The sequence below is a fragment of the Lithobates pipiens genome, unplaced genomic scaffold, assembly GCF_037356315.1.
Source record: "Lithobates pipiens isolate NorthernLeopardFrog02 unplaced genomic scaffold, aLitPip1_a1.2 Scaffold_19, whole genome shotgun sequence".
Classification (NCBI taxonomy): Eukaryota; Metazoa; Chordata; class Amphibia; order Anura; family Ranidae; genus Lithobates; species Lithobates pipiens.
The window spans coordinates 48,611,362-48,637,213 of record NW_027507764.1 but is presented as its reverse complement, the minus strand read 5'-3'; the positions used below and the strand labels follow the sequence as shown (position 1 = coordinate 48,637,213).

Here is a 25,852-nt window from a genome sequence, read left to right as displayed (position 1 = left end):
GGCTATAATATGTTATTTTTCTAAAATCCCTCAATAAAAAAGAAAAAACATACATCCTTATGGCCACCAGGTGGAGCTGATATTCATAGAGGATCGTCATGTGACAATCAATACAGGGATCATTCGTTGTGCTTGTGCAAATGCTTGAGACATCTGAATGGCAATTTATATACATAGATTCTTAAAGTGGTTCTAAAGGAAGAAGGTTTTCTCATCTTAAAATGGAGTTCCACCCAAAAGTGGAACTTACGCTCATTTGTCTCCTCTCCCCCCTCAATTGGCACCTTTCAGGGGGGAGGGGGGACAGGATACCTGTCTTTGACAGGTATACTGTTCCCACCTCCGGGAGTCCGGGCCGCCGCCTGTGACATCACCGCGGGGTTCCCTCTTCCTCCTCTTCCTGACGCCGAGCCAGTAGGAGAGAGGCGCGGGGCCTTGTGCATGCGCAGTAGGGTTCCCAGGCGCAGTATGTGTAGCTACTGGCTTTTATTTATTTTTGGCCGGGAACTCCGCTTTCATGCGGAGTAAGTGCGCATGCACATTAAGATATAATATTTAATGCATAATATTATTATGTTATTATTATTCATTTTATTATTATTACTTTAATATTTAATAACATTAAGATAAAAAACCTTCTGTGTGCAGAAGCCCCACTCAGCCCCCCTAATACTTATCTGAGCCCCATCTCGATCCAGCGATATTGCACGAGAGACTCAGCTGTCCGTGACTCTCCCTCTTCATTGGCTGAGACGCACGTTGGGCGCCATTGGCTCACTCAAAGTCAATGAGCCAATGAGGAGAGAGAGGGGGTAGGGGCCGAGCCTTGGCTCCAAGTCTGAATGGACGCAGAAAGCAGAGGCTTGGCTCGGGAGCCCCCATAGCAAGCTGCTTGCTGTGGGGCCACTCAGCAGGAGGGAGGGGCCAGGAGCACCAAAGAGGGACCCGAGAAGAGGAGGATCTGGGCTGCTCTGTGCAAAACCACTACACAGAGCAGGTAAGTATAACATGCTTGTTATTTTTAAACAAAAAAGAAAAACAAAACTTTAGTATCACTTTAAGTGTGCACCCATGACACTAGGGACATGGAGTATTATGGTCGTTTTGTAAAGAGATCACAGCAGAAGCTGTTTCCTTTTAGACTATCTCTCTCTAATTGAAAACCTATATAGAGCCACACAGAGTAGAGAGGTGAGGGAGTGGAGATGGGTCACTCTACTAATTTACTACGCTGTGTGTTTAGTTTGCTTAACCCCTTCCAGCCAACTGCCTCCTGGCCCTTTAAGGGTTCTAAAAGCCAGGAGGCGGAGGCAGGCATTCGAGTCATGTGACATCGGTCACATGATTGGAAAGCTGCCGATCTCTAGTATGCATCAGGAGCTTTTCAGGACCCGCCAGCTACCGTGCTGGGAGCGTGCAGGGAGCACGCTATTAGCATAGTCAATGGTTTAGACAGGGCCACATATGTGTAGCTGCTCGACCTGAAGGCCCACATGTAGAGAGGCTGCATATATGTGTGCGGCTGGTGTGAAGAGGTTAAGCTATAGAGCTCTGTAAGCGCCAAACCTTTTCAGCGAAGCGGTTAGGATCAGCCTGGTCAACATGTAAAGAAGGAACCTAGTGTCTCCCCCTGCTGACTAATCAATTAATGGTGATGGAAGATGAGCCTGACTCCTTTAGCTTTGCAGCTTCAGCTAGTGAGCTCTGTAAACTTTTTTTTTTTTTTTTTAACACAGCAGCTAAGGCCGCCATACACTATACAATTTTCTTGTTCAACTTTCCTTTAGATTTACCGAAACCATATATGAGTGCAAACCTAAACCCTTTCAATTTGTATGCAAGCAGGCAGGCCCTTGCACTACACAGTTGAAGATAAATCTAAAGGAAATTGGATGGATGGATGGATGGATGGACAGAGATACAGATCTTTTGGCAGGTAAAACAGCGTCCATGTACCGTATGATTAGCTGTTTGCCTGGAGCTCCGCTTTAGCTATATTTAGGGTAAAATACTATGATGAACTTTATTTGGTTTAGTATATTGGAAGAAATAAAAAGAAAACAACTCCAAAGACATGCAGGTAGGTTCATTGGATTCTGTCTAAATTGTCCTTAGTATGTATGAATGTGTGTTAGGGACCTCAGATTGTAAGCTCCATGAGGATAGGGACTGATGTGAATGTACATGTAAATTGACAGCTCTATATAAGTACCTGAAATAAATAAATAAATAAATAAATCCAACAATAATAGTGATGTGGAGGGTCTTACCTGAGCCTGTGTCACAGATGAAATCCAGAAGTAGCACAGAGAGGGGAGAAAATACATTGATTAGAATATACATAAAAAAAAGGAAAACATTAAAAATAAAGAAATAGAGGTTATCCCATAATAACAGAATATGTGGTAACTGGGAGATCATTTTTTGGAAACGGCTATTCAAGATGAAGTATAATCTGCTGACATTTTTCCTTCCCTGTTACTAAACCCAGGAGCCTGCATTCAGTACTGACTAATCAATTAAAGGTGATGGAGGATGAGTCTGACTCCTTTTAGCTGTGCAGCTTCAGCTAGTGAGCTCTGTAAACATTTTTTCTTATTTTTTTTTTAACACAGCAGCTAAGACTAGACAGGTAAACACGTGAAATAGAGCCTAGATTGCCACATGTTGGCTGGAAATGAAAGTAAATATCCATATGCCATAAACAAAGTTAAAAAATACAATTTCTGACAGCTAGAATAAAAAAAACTTTAAAGCTGGACTCCAGGCAAATATAAAAAGGCACAAAGTACACAGGACATGGAAATGCAATTATTATAGTAAATATAAACAAAATCCCTTTTCTCATCAGCAGTATATAGCAGTCTTGTGTCTTCTGTCAGTGTCTGGTTAAAGCTTGTAGGAGGAGTTTTCACTCTACTCTGACTTTCCTTTGAGGCTGCAGGACCCCTGACCCTCTGTCTGGACAGTGCTGATTGGTCCCGTGCTGATCACATGCACTCTCCCAAGAAAAAAAACAAACTCTCTAGCAATAAACAGCAAACTGAGCATGTGCAAAGTGACTCCAAGGCTCTGTAATATCAGGAGATGGATTGGGGACAGTGGAAGAAGGGGAGGATCAGAGAAGACAGGATCACACAGCCTTTTTACACAATGCAGAGGATTAACCCCTCAGGTTCCACAATGAGTATAACAAGCATGCTGTACTGCATATACAGACTGATTTTACTGCTGTGGGTTTAGTATATACTTTAAGGGCCTCCAGCTCTGATACAAGCGGTGGGTGGGCTCTTGGGAGGGGTTATGCAAATAAGAAAATATCATTGTGGAGGAGTGGGCATTCCTAGACAGGCTGGATTTGCCCAGGTAATGCCCACATGTGACGCTGAGGGGGAGATTTACTCAAACTGGAGCACCCAGAATCTGGTGTAGCTGTGTACAGTAGCCAATCAGCTTGTTCAATTAAGCTTTGGCAATAAAAACTGGGAGCTGATTGGTTAATGTGCAGAGCTGCACCAGATTTTGCATGATCCAGTTTTAGTAAATCTCCACCTGAGTCTCCATGATTGAAATAACTGAAATCCAATGTATGAAAGAGATGGACCAGGGCCAGTCGGGCTGGGGAGGAGACTATAGGTGCTCAACCTTTGGCCCTCCAGCTGTTGCAGAACTACAAGTCCCATCATGCCTCTGCCTTTTGGGAGTCATGCTTGTGACTGTCAGCCTTGCAATGCCTCATGGGACTTGTAGTTCTGCAATGTCTGGAGGGCTGCAGGTTAAGCACCCATGAATGCTGAAAACCATTTACCACTGACAGCATACCTTCCAACTTTTAGAGATGGGAATGAGGGACACCTATCAGCAAAAGTATGCAGGTATAGGACACACCCCTTGCCACACCCCCTTAAAGGAGAATTGTATAAAGAAAAAAGATTGGTTCAACCCAAAAGTGCTTTTTTTTTACCACTACTATTCCTTTATATTGGCTTTTGGAATTTACAAATGTAGCAATTTAGGAATCGGATGAAAGGTTTAACCCAGGAAAACATCTTTTCATAGATAAAAAGTGCATTTTATATACATCTATATGGATCAGACCAAAATGAGGGACAAATGAAGAGGAATGAGGGACAGAGGGACATTGCTCCAAATCAGGGACAGTCCCTCTAAATTAGGGACAGTTGGGAGCTATGCTGACAGGGGTGCTTACAATGATCAGCTTTTATTCATTCATACAAAACCTTTATCCCAAAAGGGAAAAAAAAACAGCTGAAACTGATTATAAAGTGTGAGTTGGAGTTTGGCATCAGTTTCTTAGGTTGCCACCTGCTAGCAGATTTAAATACACTAATACAACCCCCCCCCCGCACTGCGGGAGAAGAGCTAGGGGGGCGGCGTTTCCCCCGCAGTGCTCTACACCCCGAGCCCACTCTTTTTTGAAAGCCAATTAGAGCCTCAAGCCATAGAAAACCATGTGTCCGGCGCCCTGCATGCAGATTAGGGCCCGGGCGCATGGATTAGGGGGGCGGCGCCCCTTATGGACAAGCCGCCACAGTCTCCTAGTAAATCTAATACTCCCCTCCCCACCAAAACTGACAATACCACTGCCTGCTGTGCCTCCTGTGCGCCTTCATTCAGAGTAAGGGAACCTTTCGGCTCCATGCACACTGGAGCTCATAAACTGCAGTTTATTGGAGTTTGGGCGTTTTTTTTAAAAGCCCATAAACTCCACTCTATGTTAGCCTATGTGTCCATGCACACATGGACGTTTTTTAGCTTTAATGAGCAGTGGAGTTTATGGGCTTTTTTCTGAACGCCAGAAATTTGCGTTCAAAGTGCCGCTTTTCACCGCCAAAAAATGTCAAACGCTCATAAACACACGTTAATTAGTGTTCGACATTCTATATTTTCTATGCATTGTGGGAGTTTGGAATGCACTGTGGGATTTTTGGAGCGTCCTCTGTGTATTTTTATTGAAAACGCCCATAAACGCTAACGCTAATAAATGCTCATTAACACTAGTACAAAACGCTGTTAAAAGCACGTTTTTCAACCAGCGTTTTCTGCCAGCAATCTGGCATCCAGAAAAAGCTTTTTTGAGCTTCAGTGTGCATGGAGCCTAAGCCCTTGTACACACGGTCGGAGAATCCGTCGGAATGTGTCCTATCGGACCGTGTCGTCGGATAATCCGACTGTGTGTGGTATGCATCGGACTGATTCCGTCGGAATATCCGTCTGACCCAATTTTCCAACATGTTGGAAATATTTCCCGACCAACTAGGCCGATCGGACATACTCCGATCATGTGTAGAGAATTTTGATCGGACCAAGTGCCACGCATGCTCAGATCAAATTCCTACATCAAAGCTATTGGCTACTAGCCTGAATGTAGTCCCATCGTAACGAAATTACGTCATCACGTTCTGAAAGATCGGATTTTTCGCCAACTTTGTCCGACCGTGTGTATGCAACAGTTTCGGACAAAATCTGACGGAGAAAATCCGATGGGCAAAATCCGACGGGCAAAATCCGACGGATTTGGTTGTGGAAATCTCCGACCGTGTTTACAGGGGCTAATACTGCACAGATCAGCAGGTGAAAACAGAGGGAATAAAGCCAGAGAAAAGAAAATGAAGGCAGCCACCACATCTAATGATTGGTAAGTTGCAATATATAAAATTTTGGGTGTTAATACTATGTTAAATCCTATATATGAGATATTGGTGGTTGCATTTAGATCTGTTTTGTTATCTCCAGAACAGATACAGATGAGAAGTTTGTACTGTGGAGTAAAAAAGCTGACTTTTTATTTATTTATTTATTTATTTTTGTTTTGCCCAAAAGGGTGGAATTTTTATATTAAGCTGTATATAAATAAATAAATAATAATTACAAAAAAAAAATAAAAAATCACAGAAAAGAGGGAATTCTTTGATTTCGGAAGGTAATATAAGCTCCGGCTATGTGTGGCTGCGAGATGTTTCCTAAGCAATTGTTCAACCTAATTATCTAAAAGCAGTTCATGGAGAGCAGCCAAGGAGGAAGAAGCCCGCGGCCAGACTTCAAATGACATTCAGGTGTTAATAAGCTCACCAAGCCAAAACTGCAAAAAAACGGCCCGCCGCTAATTGAAAAAGTTTACAGGATGTGTTATAAAGCAGATAAAAGAAAATGGATGAAAACAGCTCGGCCTGCCAGAGATGAAGAGGAATTATAAATGACCCGAGACCCTGAATAAGCAAAACTACGGGAAGACAAAGGGCTGGATTGGCTCCCTTTTCCGCCCCAATTTTATGTTATTTTTCACAATGCTTCTGATCCTCCAAGCTGCATTACCACTTAAAGTGGACCTGTCATCGGAAATCTTCAAGTTAAAGTGTCAATTAGAGATGAGCTGAAATGCCCTGGGTTCACAGCAGAAGCTGTTTCCTTTCAGACTATTCATTGAAAACCTATATCAAGCTATCGCTAATTAGAAACCCCAGCGCTATTTTATTTTAGTGTATGTTTTTTTTTTTTAAAGGTTGAATAAAGTGGTTTATATAGGAAGCACTATACTGTATGTATATACAGTGCCTTGCAAAACTATTCACCCCCTTGGCATTTTTCATATTTTGTTGCCTCCCAACCTGGAATTAACATGGATTGTTTGAGGATTTGCATCATTTAATTTACAGAACATGGCCACAACTTTGAAGATGTTTTATTTTATTTTTTTATTGTGAAGCAAACAACAAATTGGACAAAATAACAGAAAAAGTCAATGTCCATAACTATTCACCCCCCTAAAGTCAATACTTTGTAGAGCCACCTTTTGTGGCTATCACAGCTCCAAGTCGCTTTGGATAAGTCTCTATGAGTTGCCATATCTTACCACTGGGATTTTTGCCCATTCCTCCTTGCAAAACTGCTCCAGCTCCTTCACGTTGGATGGTTTGCGCTTGTGAACAGCAATCTTTAGGCTCCATGCACACTGGAGCTCATAAACTGCAGTTTATTGGAGTTTGAGCGTTTTTTTTTTAAAAGCCCATAAACTCTACTCTATGTTAGCCTATGTGTCCATGGTTTTTAGCTTTAATGAGCAGTGGAGTTTATGGGCTTTTTTCTGAACGCCAGAAATTTGCGTTCAAAGTGCCGTTTTTCACCGCCAAAAAAAACGACAAACGCAGATAAACGCTCATAAACACGTATAAACGTTCATAAAAATGCGTTAATTAGTGTTCGGCATTCTATTTTTTCAATGCATTGTAGGAGTTTGGAATGCACTGTGTTTTTTGGAGTGTCCTCTGTGTATTTTTATTGAAAACTCCCATAAACGCTAATAAACGCTCATAAACGCTAGTACAAAACGCTGTTAAAAGCTGTTTTTCAACCAGCGTTTTCTGCCAGCAATCTGGCGTCCAGAAAAAGATTTTTTGAGCTTTAGTGTACATGGAGCCTTAAGTCTGACCCCAGATTTTCTATTGGATTGAGGTCTGGGCTTTGACTAGGCCATTCCAACCCTATTCCTGCCTTAATGCAGACCCCCCCCTCCCACAAAGGACCACCACAAAATACATAGCAGACCCTCTGATGTGTATTTTGGGAATCTTTGGATGAATCTATTTTTTTTAAGAAGCCAGCAGGGAAATGTCATTTGCTGGCAATGTAAAACACTTTTTTTTTTTTACTTTGTAAATGTCAGTTCCTGTAAGGCCCTAACCCTGCCTTGGAAGGGGGGGGGACACATCTGTGATGGTCAGAAAGTGCTGACATTTACAAATGAAAAAAAAGTGTTTTAAATTGCCAGCAAATGACATTTCCCTGCTGGCTTCTTTCAAAAAAACAAAACAAAAAACTAAAAGAGCACACAGCAGACCCCTCCAATGGTCTCCAAAAATACATAGCAGACTCTCTGCTGTATATTTAGGGGGACCTTTGGTGGAATTGCAAGGAAATGACATTTCCCTGTTGGCTTCTTAAAAAAAACAAAAAAAAAAAACAACAGCAAAAAAAAACAAAAAAAAAAACAGCACACAACAAGACCTTTGGGAGACCCTTGGAGGAATTTTTTTTTTTTTTTTTAAAGAAGCCAGCAGGATAATGTAATTTTCCACCAATTTAAAACACTTTTGTTTACTTTGTGAACGTCAAAGCTGCTGCAAAAAAGGAGCTATCAAAAAAACGTAATTTCCCAGCAGTATAAACTGTATCATTTTTTTTCTCTGTAAATGTCACTTTTGCTGTAGCACATCCAATTCTTTTATACACAATTTATTAGATGTAAAAATGTAATACATTGTAATAATAATGTATATAAAAGAGCTGTAAAAACCTGACAGAGGTTGAAACACCTCACCGCACTATAAAAAAAAAAAAAAAAAAAAAAAAAGATAGACTGCACCATTTTATAAACAAAAATTATATATTTTTTATTATTATTTTTTTTTTGTTTTATTTGGTTTTCCAGCACAGCGACCATTCCACAGAAGAAAATGATCCTGAATTACACCAATCCTCCTCTAGGGGGCAGTTGTGTCCCAGATTAATCATCCTTCCCAGCAGACCCACTGGCCGACATTCAGATGGCAGAAAATATGTTAGTAAAAGCGTCTTCAATTACAAGTTAGTCATTTTGACCAATTGCTTCCAACGTATGGCAATAAAGCAGAGCGCTTTACAGAGTAGAAGGTGACACTTCCAAGAAAATGGCCAGGCAGCCCGAGGGCTGGTTCACGGTCTTCCTGGAATAAGCGGAGTGATTATGTCTGCACTCTGCTGTATGCTAATCAATAAAAATAATAATATGAAGCCTCCCTAGAGGATGAGGGGCCTCAGAAGAGAGCCAGCCAGAACCTCTCCATCAACGACTGTGTGTAAGAAGAGGTTATGTTCACCAAACTGGGAAATCTCTTACGCTGTATTGTACCCATAAATTATATTTTCAGATGGGTTTTACTGCTTGGAATGTGGTCTACTGTGGTCCAACCATGGCACTCCTTTGTTCTAAAAAAATACTAATTGATGCAAAAAATTGTCTAGCTGTCAGCCTCTCGTCATCAACTGTACAGCGGCACTTAAAATGCCTTGGCACATATTTTCTTTACTTTTCTGTGGTGCCATCCATCAGTTGTTTTAGCACCAGACATAGTAAGAGAAGTCTAGGTGGTGGACTTATGGTCTGTTTTATGATGGAGATATGCATTTCTGTCCCTATGTCTGCATGCCTGCTGTGGCCATTATGCTCCATTCTCTAGTTAATCCAGCAGAAAGAAGGACACTCGAAGGTGGGGGAGACACCAAAACGTAGACAGGAGGACTATAAGGTGGGCAGGGACGCCACAAGCTCCCATATGATCGGGACACCAGGGTGCTATGGCAGAGAGATGTAGACAGGAGGACCAAAAGGTGGGCAGGGGCACCACAAGCTTCCATATGATGGGTAAACCAGGGTTCCATGGAAGGGAGATGTAGACAGGAGCACCAAAAGGTGGCCAGGGACACCACAAGCTCGCATTTGAGGGGTAAACCGTGGTGCCAGGGCAGGTAGATGTAGGCAGGAGCATCAAAAAGTGTGCAAGGACACCACACACTCTAATATGATGGAGACACCAGGATGCTATGGCAGGGGGATGTAGGCAGGAGCACCAAAAGGTGGCTAGGGACACCATAAGCTCCTATGTGATGGGTAAACTGTGGTACCAGCGCAGGCAGATGTAGACAGGAGCATCAAAAAGTGGACAGGGACACCACAAATTCTAATATGATGGGGACAACAGGGTGCTATGGCAGGGGGATGTAGGCAGGAGCACCAAAAGGTGGCCAGGGACACCATAAGCTCCTATGTGATGGGTAAACTGTGGTGCCAGCACAGGCAGATGTAAAAAGGAGCATCAAAAAGTGGACAGGGACACCACAAATTCTAATATGATGGGGACACCAGGGTGCTATGGCAGGGAAATGTAGACAGGTGAATCAAAATGTGGGCAGGAGCACCACAAGCTTCCATATGGTGAGACACCAGGGTGCTGCTACAACAGGGAGATGTAGACAGGAGTATCAAAAGGTGGGCAGGGACAACACAAGCTCCTATATGATGGGTGCCAGTGTGCTATGGGAGGGAAATGCAGACAGGAGCACCATAAGCTCCAATATGATGGGGACACAAGGGTACTATGGCAGGGAGATGTAGACAGGAGCACCAAAAGGTGGTCAGGGGCACCACAAGCTCTCACATGATGCAGACAGCAGGGAGATCTCACTTCTGAAGTTCCTGAGAGACAAGAGAAGTCAGGAGATGACTCAACTCAGCAAACGCCAACCATGGCAGATCAACACCGTTGGGTGGACTGGCCCCTTATTCCTTGGCATACAGACCTAAATATGTAAAGAACGTGAAGTGAAAGTCATACTTCTAAAAAGACATTTACTGTACCTGATTGGTATGGTCCAGCTTTGGGCACGGTCTTCCCCCATTGTAGGGCTTTTCCCGTAGCCACTTGGACCGGACTTTGACCCCGCTGCCACAGGACTTACTACATCGGGACCAGTTCGACCATTCGCTGAGTTTGCAGTCAGAGGGACATGGAATAATGCAAGCTTCTTCTATGTAACCTAATGGGGTGGAAAAACAATAAGCATTTATGTCATTTCATTTTTTTTCTTTAATATATTAGCCTGCCTTGTCGCTCCTCTGTGCTGCTCAGCTGGAGTCATACTTTATGACTTCTCTTACAAAACCTTCTGTATTTAATACTACAATGCAATATTATTGGAACTCTTAACCAGCCTACCGATACACCTGCAGTGTCTAATTTACTAAGGCAAATAAAACAAGAGCAGTGACAAATCTTTATGAATTCCAGGGCCTACAAGCATGCAGATGTCTCTATATATTGTATTTGAGATCCCTGCAAGATTTATTGCGGCAGAGCATCCCCGCTGCGATGGATCACGTACATACACATGATCCAGCACTTCTAGGGAGGGGAAGTGCTACTATCCCGGCTGTGCTGCCATTCGCTACAGTACAAGCAGATTAGCGGGCCCCGGCCAATAATTTATAGCGCGAATCGACTGAGCCAATGACAGAAGAGAGCCCTGTGTAGGTAAGCAACACAATAACAGTCCCATTATAAGTCGCTGATCCCCACCATTAGTGGTATCAAAAAAATAAATACAAAATTGCGGTAATATGTATACAGTATATAACATAGTTTCTAGACGCTAAAGCTTTCATGCTAACCAATCAATATACACTAAGCCCTTGTACACACGGTCAGAGATTCCGACAACCAAATCCGATGGATTAATTCCGGAAGAGGTCCGGAAGTGATGTTGCATACACACGGTCGGACTAAGTTGTCGGAAAATCCGATTGTACATAACGTGATGACGTTATTTCGTTACGACGGGACTACGTTCAGGCTAGTAGCCAATAGCTTTGGTCTAGGAATTTGATCTGAGCATGCGTGGCACTTTGTCCGTCGGAGTAGGCTACACATGATCGGAGTATGTCCGATCGGAGCATTTTTGTCGGAGAATTTTACCGGCAAGTTGGAAAACTTGGTCCGTCGGATATTCAGACGGAAACAGTCCGATGGAGACCACACACAGTCGCAATATCCGACAAAACAGTCCAATAGGAAACGTTCCGATAGGAAACGTTCCATCGGAATCTCCGACCATGTGTACAAGGCCTTCGGGATTTGTTTTACCAAAGACATGTAGAAGAATAAATTTTGGCCTAAATTTATAAAGAAATTAGATTTTATTGGATATGTTTTATAGCAGAAAGTAAAAAAATATTGTTTTGTTTTTTTCCCCTAAATTTTTGGTCTTTTTTTTCGTTTATATTGCAAAAAATAAAAAAAGCCCAGTGGTGAACAAATACCACTAAAAGAAAGCTCTATTTCTGTGAAAAAAAATGATATAAATTTGGTTTTGGTGCAGAATTGTATGACCGCGCAATTACCAGTTAAAGCAACTGAATAGCAAAAAATGGCCTTGTCATGAAGGGGGTAAAATCTTCCGGGAATCAAGTGGTTAATCCATCTCTATCCAAAAAAATAAAATAAATAAATTCAAAAAGATTTCAGAGATATGGATCGTATAGATCAATAGGGATTGACTGTTTTGTTACAATTCATTTATTTATTTATGTTATTTTGGACTTTAATCACAGAGAGTGTAAATGGCACTTGATTTAAGCACTTTAGATGCACCTTTGGTTTAGTGTATCACTTTTTGAATGTAAATCTTGAAGATTAATTTTTTTTTTTTATCTATTTTGCACTTTGGTGCCTTAAGGCCTGGTTCACTCCTATGCAGGTTGCAGTTGATGTATATTCCAGGTGCATTTTGCATTTTTCAATGCACGTTTTTGATCCGTTGAAGTCTATAGAACCAAAAAAACACAACCTGTTCGTTCCTGGCTCTTTCCAAAAAACGCACAGATGTGAATGTGACCCATAGGAAACAATGTTAAATCGACTGTAGTGTGTTTCTGCAGAACTGAAAACGCACTACAAAAATTCATAGGTGGGAACCAGGCCTTAGTATATTAACCTCTTTCCTGACAGCGCTATAGCCAAAAGATGACTACAGCATGGTTATCCAGTTCTGGGAGGGCATCCATTTGCCTTCTCATCAGTGCCCATCACTGCCGCCTATCTGTGCCCATCAGTACTGCCTATCAGTGCCCATCAGTGGCACCTATCAGTGCCCATCCGTGCCACCTATTAGTGCCATCTTTCAGTGCTGCATCATCAAAATATAAAATATTTGATGATATATGGCTACAGTACGGTCATCCAGTTCTGGGAGGGCATCCATGAGCCTCCTCATCAGTGCTGCCTATCAGTGCCCAACACTACTGCCTAACCCTCCCCTTCAGTGCTGCCTCATCAGTGCCTCCTTATCAAAAGATGGCTACAGCATGGTCATCCAGTTTTAGGGAAGCTTCCATGTGCCTCCTCTTCAGTGCCACCTATACGTGCCCATCACTGCCGAATATACGTGCCCATCAGTGCTGCCTATCAATTCCCATCAGTGCCTCCTTTTCAGTGCCACCTATCAGTGCCCATAAGTTTCGCTTATCAGTGTTCATCAGTGCCTCCTTATCAAAATATGGCTACAGCACAGTTGTCCAGTTCTGGGAGGGCGTTCCATTTGCCTCCTCACCAGTGCTGCCTATCTGAGCCCATCAGTGCTGCCTATCAGTGCCCATAACTGCTGCCTATCAGTGCCCATCAGTGCTGCCTCATCAGTGCCTCCTTATCAAAAGATGGCAACGGCATGGTCGTCCAGTTCTGGGAGGGCGCCCATGTGCCTCCTCATCAGTGCCACCTATCAGTGCCCATCAATGGCACCTATCAGTGCCACTTAACCATGCCCATCAGTGCCTCCTTATCAGTGACCATCAATGGCACCTATCAGTGCCACCTCATTAGTGCCTCCTTATCAAAATATGGCTACACCGCGGTCGTCCAGTTCTGGAAGGGCATCCATGTGCCTCCTTATCAGTGTACATTACTGCCGTATATCTGTGCCCATTAGTGCTGCCTATCAGTTCCCATCAGTGCCTCCTTATCAGTGACCATCAGTGGCACCTATCAGTGCCACTTATCAGTACCCATCAGTGCTATCAGTGGTCATCAGTGCCGCCTCATCAGTGCTGCCTATCAGTTCTCATCAGTGCCTCCTTATTATTGACCATCAGTGGCACCCATCAGTGCTCATCCGTACCGCCTCATTGGTACCTCCTTATCAAAACATGGCTACAGCACAGTTGTCCAGTTCTGGGAGACTGTCCATGTTCCTGCTCATCAGTGCTACCTATCAGTGCCCATCACGAAGGAGAAAAATTGTTTATTTGCAAAATTTTAGAAACAGAAACTAGGAAAAACTTTTTTCACATTTTTAATTTGTTTATGAAGGAATAAAAAACCCAATGGTGATTAAATACCACCAAAAGAAAGCTCTATTTGTCTAAAAAAAAAAAAGATAAAAATCTCATATGAGTTCAGTGTTGATGACGACACAATTGTCATTCAAAGTGCGACAGAGCTGAAAACCGACCTGGGCAGGAAAGGGGTGAAAATGCCCGGCATTGAAGCGGTTAAACCCACTGTATTACTTTTTGTATTGCTTTACCCTTAAAGGAAGGAAGAAAATGGAAATATAGTGGTAAAGTTCATTACTGTTGCAGCGGCTCTTCATCCTTCCATTCTGTAAGCTCTGGACAGGATCTACAGTATCAGCATTTCAGGCCTATCATCAGCGGCATTTGAATAAACAAAGAACTAATAATGGATTTTATTTGACGAAAATGTTAATATTTCGTTATCTTCCCAAAAATAGCCGACATTAAAAAGACAACCCGCCTCCTTTATCCGTCTTCTCCATTTTATCCAGATACAAATGGCTCCTTTTTTTTTTTTTTTCCTTTCCAGCAGAAAAACTGTATCATCTTTTGCGGCAGAAATGTAATATATCAAAACGGAAATCAGAGAGCGCTATCTCCCCATGTAATCCAATAAAACATTTTATTACTTGTTTGAAACATTAAATTATACGGGGAGCATGCATAATTAATTGGAAGCGCATCTTGCCTTATCTCCTTATGTAGGGCAGCGCCGCTCGGCTTACTTGAAGTTAATCAGCGGTATAAATCATTACAGAAAATTAATTTCTGGATTTGCGGGTTCAACTCAGGCTGAGCTGCTGCAGCTCTTTACACACTAATTTATAGGAGTTTTGCAATATTATTAGCCGGGAAGGGGGAAGATTAAAACGCCGGTTTGTGGCATTTTTTTTTTTTTCTGCGATTGCTTTTAGCGTTTGCACAGCCATATTCTCCGGGTAAATAATTCTCTGGATAATACGGGATGTGTAGATGTTAGGGAGTGCGGGGGCTTCAGATAATAGAAAACAAGAATGCAAAAATATACTTAAAGGGGTTGTAAAGGTAAAAGTTTTTTTCACCTTAATGCATTCTATGATTGGCTGATTGGCTGGAGTGGATGGATTGAAAACAGCGCAGCCATTGGCTCGCGCTGCTGTCAATCACATCCAATAATGCGGCGCACTGGGGGACGGGGCCGAGTGATACAGTGAGCGGCTATAGCCGCCGGCTGTATCACGGGAGCGCTCCCGCAAGTGCTTCTCCCCATGCGAGGGAGCTCGCATGAACGTGAGAAGTACTTGCGGTGGGAAGCAGAGACAGCCGCCGAGGGACCCCAGAAGAGCAGGTTCGGGGCCACTCTGTGCAAAACGAGCTGCACAGTAGAGGTAAGTATAACATGTTTGTTATTTTAAAAAAAATTCCCTTTACAACCCCTTTAATATAGATCAGTGATGGTGAACCTTGGCTCCCCAGATTTTTTGGAACTACATTTCCCACGATGCTCTTGCACTCTGGAGTGTAGCTGAGCATCATGGGAAATGTAGTTCCAAAACATCTGTGGGAGCGCGGCTCCGGTGGTGCGCCCTAGAGCCGATAACAGGAATCACGTACAGGTTACGTGATTTTGCATTTAAGAAAATGCTGCAGTAAATGTACGTTGGGCGGTCCTTAAGAGGTTAAAAACAAAATTGTACTCAATTATTAAGAAGGTCATCATATTGTAAACCAAATGGAACCATGTATGGAGCGGATGGTTTCATCTTGGTTTACAATATGATGACCTTCTTCATAATGCAGTGGGTGCAATTTTGTTTTTAGTTTAACAAATAATCTACACGTAAATGGTGGCGCCCTCTTCTGCTTATGTTTGGTATGTGGATGAGATAACTCAAGATCTGGTCCAGAGGAGCAGCAACCATCTCTAGTGCTTTTTAGCAGTCCCGCTCCATTTGGCAGACTGCATTACAGCTGAACGCAACCCATTTAAAACTAATGGGAATGTGCCGCCAAGCAAGAGGCTGTGGCTTGTTGGTGCGCCATTTACTGGGTTACAACATGCGGTGAGGAGGCATCATATTGCCTACTTACCACCTGTCAAGCGACCTCTGAAAAGTGATCTACCGTGGATCACTCTTCATAGGACAACACCAGTGTAAACAAGCACTTAGGACATGTGTAGACAGGCTCTTACATCAGATGGGTTTTGGATTATCATACAAAAAAAAAAGCAAAACCAAACTGATGCAGGTCATATGAAGGTCATACATACACCTGTCATTGAATTTAAAATTATCCCAGAAGCTTCTTCACCATTAACAAAAGCCCATCAACACTTAAACCCTTAATGTGGCTGTGTCAGTTTTTCCCCATTTTTTTTTTTTTTTACCCCAAAGGAACTCCTAACGTGGTTGTAAACCCTTCCATATACCCAGTTTAATGACTGGCCTCAGGTGATAAACAGAGATTAAACGAATCCTCCTAAATAAATTGTACCTGTTTATCTGCAGCAATCTCTAATCCACGGTTTCCTATAGCTTTCCTTATAGTTTTCCTATAGCACATATTTACACAGCATTTTGGAGCTTCAGAAGGCAAGGGTCGGGGATCTGATGTCACACACTGCACAGCATAGCAGCGAGCTGAGTGTAATTTGAGACCTGTGTGGAAGGGAAAAGATACCCCCCTTTATACAGTCTCATAGGGAAACATACACATCTGAGGCTGTCAATCACCTGCTGTGTGCTGAAGGGATGGCGGGGCTGTCCCCTGGGATTCTGGGATGTCAGAAGTGATCACAGAGAGAAGAGAGAGCAGGTAGGAACCACACCAGGTGCTTTGTATTGAGGCATGTACACACTAAAGGAAATGTTTTGTTCATTTTTCATTTCAGAGGTTTAAGACCACGTTAAAATCATTTTCATGCCTTTCTAAAATTGATTCATTGGGGATTATTGGGCAAAATGTCCATTACATTCATTGTCAATAGAAGATTGCCCCCCTTGCAGTGGTTAGAATACCACCCTCTCAGACAGCTAAAATGATGCCAACAGCATGGGGCATTGGCCCCAGAACTAGGCAGGCACTGTCAGATAGGGGGGGTCAATCAACCACAATTCCATAAACCCCTAGAAACCTCTGAAGGAGCCTCAAGGTTCTATGGAACCCTGGTTAAGAATGGCTGGACAATGACCTCCTGAAATAAGCAAAATATATATTTTTTTTATGTCCTACATGCTAACTCTCTGCCATTCTCAACCAGGGTTCCATGGAGCCCAGAGTTCCTTCAGAGGTTGTTAGGGGTTCCCTGAGTTGTGGCTCATCGACCTCTCATTTGATGGTGTCTGCATGGTTCCAGGATGGTTCCAGGACCTGCACCACTTGGCAAAGGCAGCAGCATGACACCAGTTATCCTACAAAGCTGTCTGTAAGGGAGGTATCCTGGTCACCACTTTAAGGGTTGCATTGTTCCACAATACAAAGGGCATTTTTGTCATTAACCACCAATTGTTGGTTTAGGTAAGGGTTCCCCCGAAACCTGGAAATTTTAGGGGTTCCTCTGGGTTAAAAAAAGTTGAGTAACACAGGCTAATTTTACTGATCAATGGGTACTAGCTGAATGCAAGAGCTTGTCTTTGCTCCCCAGGTACAATGCTAACATAAAGAAGAAGATGTAGCCACATTCTACATGTATTTATTGTTCTCATTAAGCTTTGATCTAGGTGGTTTGGACAAAACTCTTCTGGGAGCCTACTGCTCTGACGTGTTTCACCCAACAAATGGGCTTCTTTATAGCAAGGTCCATAGTCATGAAAACTATGGAACAGTGATGATCCACATACTAAATATAGGAGGCTTCAACTGCATCCCCTGACATACCCAAGGGGCTGTAGATAATATTTAGTATATGTAGTGTTATAGGGGAATGTCAGAGACATGCTAAAGGTGTGATTGGAGAGAGAAGCTGTGAAGGAGACTGCTTGAGATCAATGTAATTACAGGAACTTTACAAATCAGTGCTACAATGCTACTGAAAGTGGTTGTAAACCCTTACAAACCACTTTGACCTCCAGGTAAGCCTAGATTACGGCTTACCTGTAGGTCCAAGAAATATCTCCTAAACCTACACGGTTTAGGAGATATTTGCCGTAGACAGCGGCGCTCAGGCACACTGAGCGTGCCGCTGTCAACGGCGATATGCCGCGAGTGGCGGCTCCCGTGCGCATGCACAGGAGTGACGTCATCGCGGCTTCGCCCAATGACAGCGGCGGAGCAGCGAGACCCACCTAGAAGATGGATGCACCAGACTGCAGGGGACAGCGGTGACTTCACTGGCTCCTGTGTCAGGTAAGTGACACATAATGGACCACTATGCAATGCATAGTAGTCCATTATGCTTTACCTTTGCAGGGAATGAAAGAGGAAGTAAACTCATCAGGGTTTACTTCCTCTTGAACTCTCAGACATGTGGGCCAAAAAATAAGTACCTGTAGGCTTCTTTTGAAGCATGGTGGATCCATTTAACAACCACACTGAACAGCCTTTGCAGCTCTTGAGGCTGGGTTCACACTGGAGCGATGCGGGAACGACGCGAATCCGCGGCGTTTTCCCACATCGCATGCCTCCCGGCGGCAGTTCACACTGCCCTATGCGGACTGCTGGGAGTGTCAGTGAAATGTTAATGACACCCCCAGATCAGTTCGCATATCGCAGTGCGATCCGATTCTGCTGCGGACCAAAAAAAGGGTCCCGTGCGAGTTTGCGGCGGGTGCGATGCGAATTCAGCCATACTATCTGTATGGCTGAACTCGCATCGCACAGAGATCGGATGTGATTTGCACTGCAGTGCGGTGCGAATCACATCCGGTTCTCGCTGCCGCAGCGGTGTGTACCCAGCCTGATACTCACTTTAAAATAAATCCAAACTTAAAAGACTACTAGTTTTGTAGACCACTATAATTAATACAGGACTGCATTATTTTTTGGGTAAAATTATAACGTTTCCTCCCTAATTTGGTTATGTTTTATCTCCCTGTACATTCTGTAGACTATTTGTTGGAACTTCAGCTGTTTCCAAAGGTCAAATATTTACTGAGGGTACTATGGCAGAACATGTGTTGGCATGGCTGTTGTAGCCCAGTTGGGAGTGCACAGGAAATGGTGACAAAAGTGAGGCTGAACCAAGTAAGTGTTGCCCTGGGAAAGGGACTGCCTGGCAATACACACATTGCTAGTATGAGTTCATTGAAATCCACAAAAAAAAAAAAAAAAGATTATGTGAACATATGCAATCGCATATTTCATTGATTTTATTAGGTTTAGGTACACATAAGGTAAACTGGACTTTTTTAGGGGGTGTGTGCTGGACCTCTACAGGGAGACCACTGCTTCCACGTAGAAAGCAAAGGTCTGTCTCTGCAGCATGCTGGTTTTCTGTTACAGGCTAAAGAAAATGAACTTTGCACAACTTTTGTTTGCTGCGCCTTAAATGTACTCTTCTGATTTAAACTGAAAGTTTATTTGGGCTTTAGGGAAAGATCATTCTAATGCAATACAAATGCACCCACCATGACTGTTACATCGGGAAGTCTCCACCAGTCTGTTGTTCTGATCATAGCAGGCCATAGCCTGGTAGCGGTACCCTTGTCCACACTCCTTGATGTCTCCTTGTACTTTCATTCCCAGAAGAACCTCCACTTTTCCTTCTGGTAGAATACAGTCCGACCAATTCCCCACTGGCTGAGCATTGTACTTATCACAGGGGCAGAACTGGGTCTCCATCAGTGGATACAGCTGGGGGTTCTTACACTTGTCCTTTTTCTTACTCTTTCCTGCATATAAAAAAGAAAAACAATAATAATAAAAGGTTTAATTGGGAGTGCTTGGGATAGTTTTTTTTTAAGGAACAACATAAATTTACTTTTCCTTTAACCCTACAAGTCAAAATAATAAGTGAAATAGTAAGTAAACCCTCCTATGGTTTTCAGCCAAGGAAGCTGCCATCTTTGCCTCTGTTTATTCTACAACTGCCATAATGCTGCACATGTGATCAGTAATGACACCAGCCATTGGATGGTTTGACAGTTTGGTTGAGAGCACAACCAATGGGAGTCTTACATTTCTATCACGTGCCGGAAATGAAACTGTTTTATGGATGGGTTTACTTCTTCTTTAACTTCCCTCCCGCCCACAGTGTATACACACATTTCCCCGCGCCTATGCAACTCTGTACATCCCTTGGGACCGGGTATAGAATGTCTTTTGTAAACTCCAATCTAACTTCTTGAAGCTTACACAGGACCCCCTTCCACACCCCCCAAAGAACAAGTGCTTGGCTAGTAATGAAGAACCTGTGCTGTAAGAAGTTCATCCATAGCCTTCCAAGCAGACACAGTAATGAAGAAAAGTGGGTACATACTGCTGGGGGTTGGTGGGTAAGTGACCAGTTTTCTTTCCCTGCATCAGCAATGGACGGTAGTCACTTTCATTTCATCTGCTGCCCCTTTTTAAAGTGAGGGAACATATTGCCAGGAGGGTTGTAGGGTCACAATGGCAGTTTGGACATTAGGTATCTCACAAGTGTTTTAAGAGTAAAAATGTATGGCATTAGTTTCCAAGAATCGCAAGAAGTCAGCAGCATATTAGGTAATTTCTTGGGGTTTTTAAATCCCCTGTAGCACCCTCCTAGTTAGGTGCTAGGCTGTCAGGTAAATTTAGTTATTTTTCTGCTCCTCTTTAATCAGTAGAGCTGGGCTGATTAGGGTCCCACTGGCTGCACACTCGATTGCTTCTCCTTGCTTTCTGGAAAGACCCAGAATATAGGGAGGAACCGGCAGAGTAGGCTGTTTGAATATTTATGAGGTCCCAGCCAATCCCTAAGGGGTGTGCTCAGATGGTGGCTGGAGAGAACATAAATAGGCTGGAGCTCCATCAATCAAGGTCCTTGTTCAGTAGGAAGAGCACCCAACCTGGAGGGCTGCTGTGTCCCAGGCTCCCCCAGGCTTTCCTGCACCTTCACCAAGAGCCAGCAAGGCCCCAACTATCCCGAGTACAGACCTGAGAGCAGGATCTGGGAGAGTGCTGTTGCACTGAGACTGAGGTTCACCCAGCCTGGGAAATTGCTTTTGTGCCCCAGTGCTGTCCATTTCACCAGAGCTGTTGCTAAGGGACTTTTCAAGAAGGAGTAAATGGTAAGAGAGGCAGTCATCTTACTTCTGTTCAACATTCCGAAGTAGGCCACAGTTCCCTATGCCCTAGCCAAGTTACACTGCAAAAAATTCAGAAAAAGCAACCCCCTAGACTACTTATTCAGCCAGAAGTGTGGATGCTACTATGTGCCTGACTGCTCTTACACTGTGGGAAAAAGTGAACCTGGGACAAGATAGAGGTACCACCCGCAACCTGTAGCTGTCTGCGCTACACCCCAAAGACACAGTTAAGTCTTCCTAAAACACAAAGGGTTTCTTGTCTCAGTTCCATTACATGTCCAAAAAATAAGGGGTTTCTTCCTCATTTTGGGAAAGTAGGCAGAACCATGCAATAATTTCCTTTATGACCCCCCCAAATGTACATGAAGGACACAGGCAGCAACAATAACCTAAAAAAAACAGTCTAGCCACTGGTTGCCTTGAGTTCTGCTTTAAGGAGAGCATCACTCCTTGCACAATTGTCAATAAAATACATATTCATGATTATCAGCATACCAAGAAGAGCACGTTTCCTAGTCCTAACTGCGCCACAATCTCCATTACACGAAGAGAACTTGGACCAGCTGGTAAATTGGCAGTCATCCTGGCACGGTATCTGGCAAGGCTGAGTTAAGGCCGGGAGAGGACCTGCATGCTTGAGGCACTCCGTGATTTCTGCCTGTACACCATCTTGTCGGCGGCACGTTATAGCTGCAAGCGAGAAAGATCACAAAGAAATGAACGACTGAATTTGTATTGGAGATGCAATAACAGGCTGTCAGTTAAAATAAACATCAACCAGGTAAATCAAGCATTGCTTCAGGCACTAGGAGAAGAGATAAGAGCGGCATTTTCTCATTTTGGCCAACTCTGATCACTCTACGGCCCTGTTCATATATGTGTGTTTTTGGTGCAGTTAGGTGCCTGTGAATCTGCATGCAATATATGCAATCTGCTGGCTTTAATGCAACAAGAGATGTTAGTCTTCATCAAACCTTAACACAGGTCCCTAAGTGCATTCCGTCATGAAACATTGACTGCTCAAGCCCTGAATAAGGGGGGAATCTTTCCACCCTAAACACATAGGATGTATTTGATGTTCTTAACCAGTAAATGTAAAAAAAAAAAAAGAGTTGAAGTTTTGTACCAGGTACTCCTCTTTTCACACCTAAGAAGTAACAATATATGGCTTGACTTAGCTTTCATGTACCCAACGTGTTTCAGGTGTAAAGTTGCTCCCTTCTTCAGGGCATGAGCAGCCAATGTTAATAGAATCCTGACAGAATGCACTTAGGGACCTGTGTTAAGGCTTGATGAAGACTAACAGACAAGTGGGACAGAAAGTGGGCTATTAAATGACTTTGGGGTGCAGCGTAGTTATCTGCAGTGTCACGTTTCCTGACAATTAAGTCCCGACCTGCTCTGGTGGATTGATATAGAGGAGGTCGGGACTTTAATTTGATTGTCTTGGTACACAGTGCAAGAGATTACTCCATCTGCACCCGAAAGTCATTAGATAGTCCCCTTTCTGTCCATGGGCTCCATTTGTTCAGATGAAAGTCCCAGCCTCATATTTCAACTATGGATCTGCTTCTCTGAAGGAAAGACCACTTTAGATCCATTGGAGCCAACTTTCACGTCTATCAGTACAGTGTGTTTTTTTTTTAATGGTTTGCTGCAACTAGGGTTAAATACCCTGTGCTAACAGCACCTTAGAGGGCCAGACCTCTGTTCAACATGGAGCTCAACAGTCTTGGTCTCCAGTGGTTCAAATACCTTGGCCCTCACACCTTTGCTTCGGTCAAAAGTGCTCACACTCAGCAGTGCCATTGATTAGAGCACTGAAGGGGTGGGGGGAGGGTTCGGGAGAATCAGATTGCTGAAGTGCCAGGCTGCTGTGTTCTTTCCTGTACTGATTATGATTATATATAATCATTATAGAACTGCCTAAAATTGGTAAAGTAGCCCAGATGCTAATTATAAAATGGCCTGATTTGTGAATAATTGCCCATCAGAGTCATGTGTATGGGGATACACAGTGCCGGGACAAGGTCACCCAGTGCCCAGGGCAAAGATGCCAAACTGCGCCCCCTTTCGCTTAGGGTTAGGGTCAGGGTGCCCCCTACCCCTGCAATAAACCATTGCGCCAGGGGCAGCCGTCCCTCCTGCCCACCCCTTGTCCCGGCCCGGGGATACATCTTACCTCTCCCACTCAATCATATTAATATACGGATATTGAAGAAGTGGAATTGGAAGTCCAATTCTATATTGCATTGGCCTGTGTATGGAGTGGCAGTATTTAGATGCCAATTGTCCAGGATTAGCAGGGACAGTCCTGCATGTAGGAACACTGTTCCAGCCTGCATGCCAAGGCCACAAATTTTTCCCTTTGAGTCACTGAGCTTGCACAGGAGTAAGAAGGGTATTAATGGAGGAGACTGCAACCACTAGTAGGTCTCTGCATAATTAGGGAGGGGGGGCACCTGGAACGTGGGCGTGATCTGCATAGGACTGCCTGGAAAGTAGGAGCGATCTGGACGGGACCTCCTGGAAAGTGAGCAAGCTCTGGATGGGATTGCCTGAAAAGTAGAGGTGTTCTTGGCAGGACGCCTGAAAAGTAGGCATGATCTGAGCGGGATGCCTTAAAAGTGGGTGTGATCTGAGCGGTGCCGTCTAATAGGCAGACATGTTAAAGCCCTATACACACTATAAGTTTTTCTGCTGAGTTTTTCCTTCAGATTTACCAAAATCATATAATATGAGGTCAAACCTTAGGAGTTTTAATTTGTATGCGATCAGGCAGGCCTTTCTACTACATGGTTTTGGTAAACCTGAAGGAAAAAATCAGCTGAAAATCTGATAGTGTGTATGGGGCATAAGTGTGGGATGGAGACAAACATGCTGAAAGGTAGCAATGATCTGGGTGGGACACATGAGAAATGGGCATGATCTGGATGGGACCGCCTGAAAAGTAGAGGTGTTCTGGGCAGGATGCCTGAAAAGTAGGCATGATCTGAGCAGGATGCCTTCAAAGTGGGTGTGATTTGAGTGGGGCCATCTAATAGGCAGGCATGTTAAGTGTGGGACCGGGACAAATTTGTTGAAAGGTAGCAATGATCTGGGTGTGAGACATGTGAAATGGGCATGATCTGGATGGGACCGCCTGGATGGTAGAGGGCTTCTGGGCAGGATGCCTGAAAAGTATGCGTAATCTGGGCAGGATGCCTTAAAAGTGGGTGTGATTTAAGTGGGGCTGTCTAATAGGTAGGCATGTCAATTGTGGGATAGGGACACATTTGTTGAAAGGTAGTAATGATCTAGGTGGAACACATGAAAAGTGGGCATGATCTTGATGGGACCGCCTGGAAAGTAGAGAGGTTCTGGGCAGCATGCCTGAAAAGTATGTGTAATCTGGACGGGATGCCTTAAAAGTGGGTGTGATTTAAGTGGGGCTATCTAATAGGCAGGCATGTTAAGTGTGGGATGGGGCAAATTTGTTGAAAAGTAGCCATGATCTAGCCTTTCTCAACCTTTTCAACACAGAGGAACCCTTGAAATAATTCTCCTGTCTCGGGGAACCCCTGCTAAAAATGTGAAATCTACAACTCATGATACATTAGTGTGATATCAGTGGGAAGAATGGTCCTTACACTTGTGGTCATTGGGAAGAATTACCTCCTTACAGATAGTTAAAAAGATCAAAGGTGTCAGTGGGAACTTATCTGAGAGGCAGAAATTGCCCAATGCTGAAGGAACCCCTAGCAACCTCTGGAGGAACCCTAGGGTTCCACGGAACCCAGGTTGAGAAACACTGATCTAGATGGAACCACATGAAAAGTAGAGGTGTTCTGTGCAATACCTCTTTAAAGTAGGCGTGATCTGGGCAAAGCGCCTTGAAAGTCGGTGTAATTTAGGTGGTGCCGTCTAGAAGTGTGGGCAGGGACTGGGACAAACATGTTATCAAATATGCTATTTCTGTCCTTGTACGATTCTGAAGTTCTGCTTTCTTTGTTGAACACCCCCAGATCTATCAGACTGGTCAGGAAGCCTCTTGACCAATTAGAAAAATGAAAATAATGTTTTCCCGTCGGAATAAACTCTGAAGGTTTTTCCGACGGATTTCCGACGGAATTCTGCTGAAACTGTCTTGCCTACACATGATCTCACATAAGTCCGACCGTCAAGAATGCGGTGACATACAACGGGACTAGAAAAAGGAAGTTCAATAGCCAGTAGCCAATAGCTTCCGTCTCATACTTGCTTCAGAGAATGCGTCATTTTTGGTCCGTCGGAACAGCATACAGACGAGCGGTTTTCCTGATAGGAATCAGTTCCGTTGGAAATATTTAGAACATGTTCTATTTCTAGGTCCGTCCGGATTTTACAATGAAGCATACACACGATCGGAATATATGAAGAAAAGCTTCCGCCTGACTTTTTCTGTGGGACATTCCGCTCGTGTGTACGCAGCATGAGTGTCCATCCAGGTTTCACCTTTTGGAACAATTCAAGAAGAATTCTGTTTGGCTGTTAAAACTCCACTTTTGCACATTGAGTATTTAGTTTTTTTAATCAATTAAAAAATATGAAAGGCACTTGGAGTTGCTACAGTGAAAAATGAGAAAGAACAATTCCCGCGTTCTATTTTCTGGTTCTTGGCGCTAAATAGAAGACATAGACACTTGGCAGCAATCAACGCTCGCCAATTAATCCTGTAATGGATACTCACACTGCCAAATAAAAAACACAAACACGCTTTCATGACCACGTTCTTAACACATAA

The 25,852-nt window shown here is 43.5% G+C and overlaps 1 protein-coding gene across 1 annotated transcript in view; it reads right to left on the bottom strand.

Moving 5' to 3' along the window:
• Window positions 1-25,852, bottom strand: part of THSD7A (thrombospondin type 1 domain containing 7A) — a 443,828-nt gene that overhangs the window by 79,811 nt on the left and 338,165 nt on the right. The window contains exons 13-16 of the mRNA XM_077490719.1: window positions 21,586-21,780; window positions 19,450-19,713; window positions 10,415-10,593; window positions 2,271-2,276 (exon numbers count right to left, since the gene is read on the bottom strand). Of these exons, the coding sequence (XP_077346845.1) occupies window positions 2,271-2,276; window positions 10,415-10,593; window positions 19,450-19,713; window positions 21,586-21,780 (644 nt within the window). The remainder of the gene's footprint in view (window positions 1-2,270; window positions 2,277-10,414; window positions 10,594-19,449; window positions 19,714-21,585; window positions 21,781-25,852) is intronic.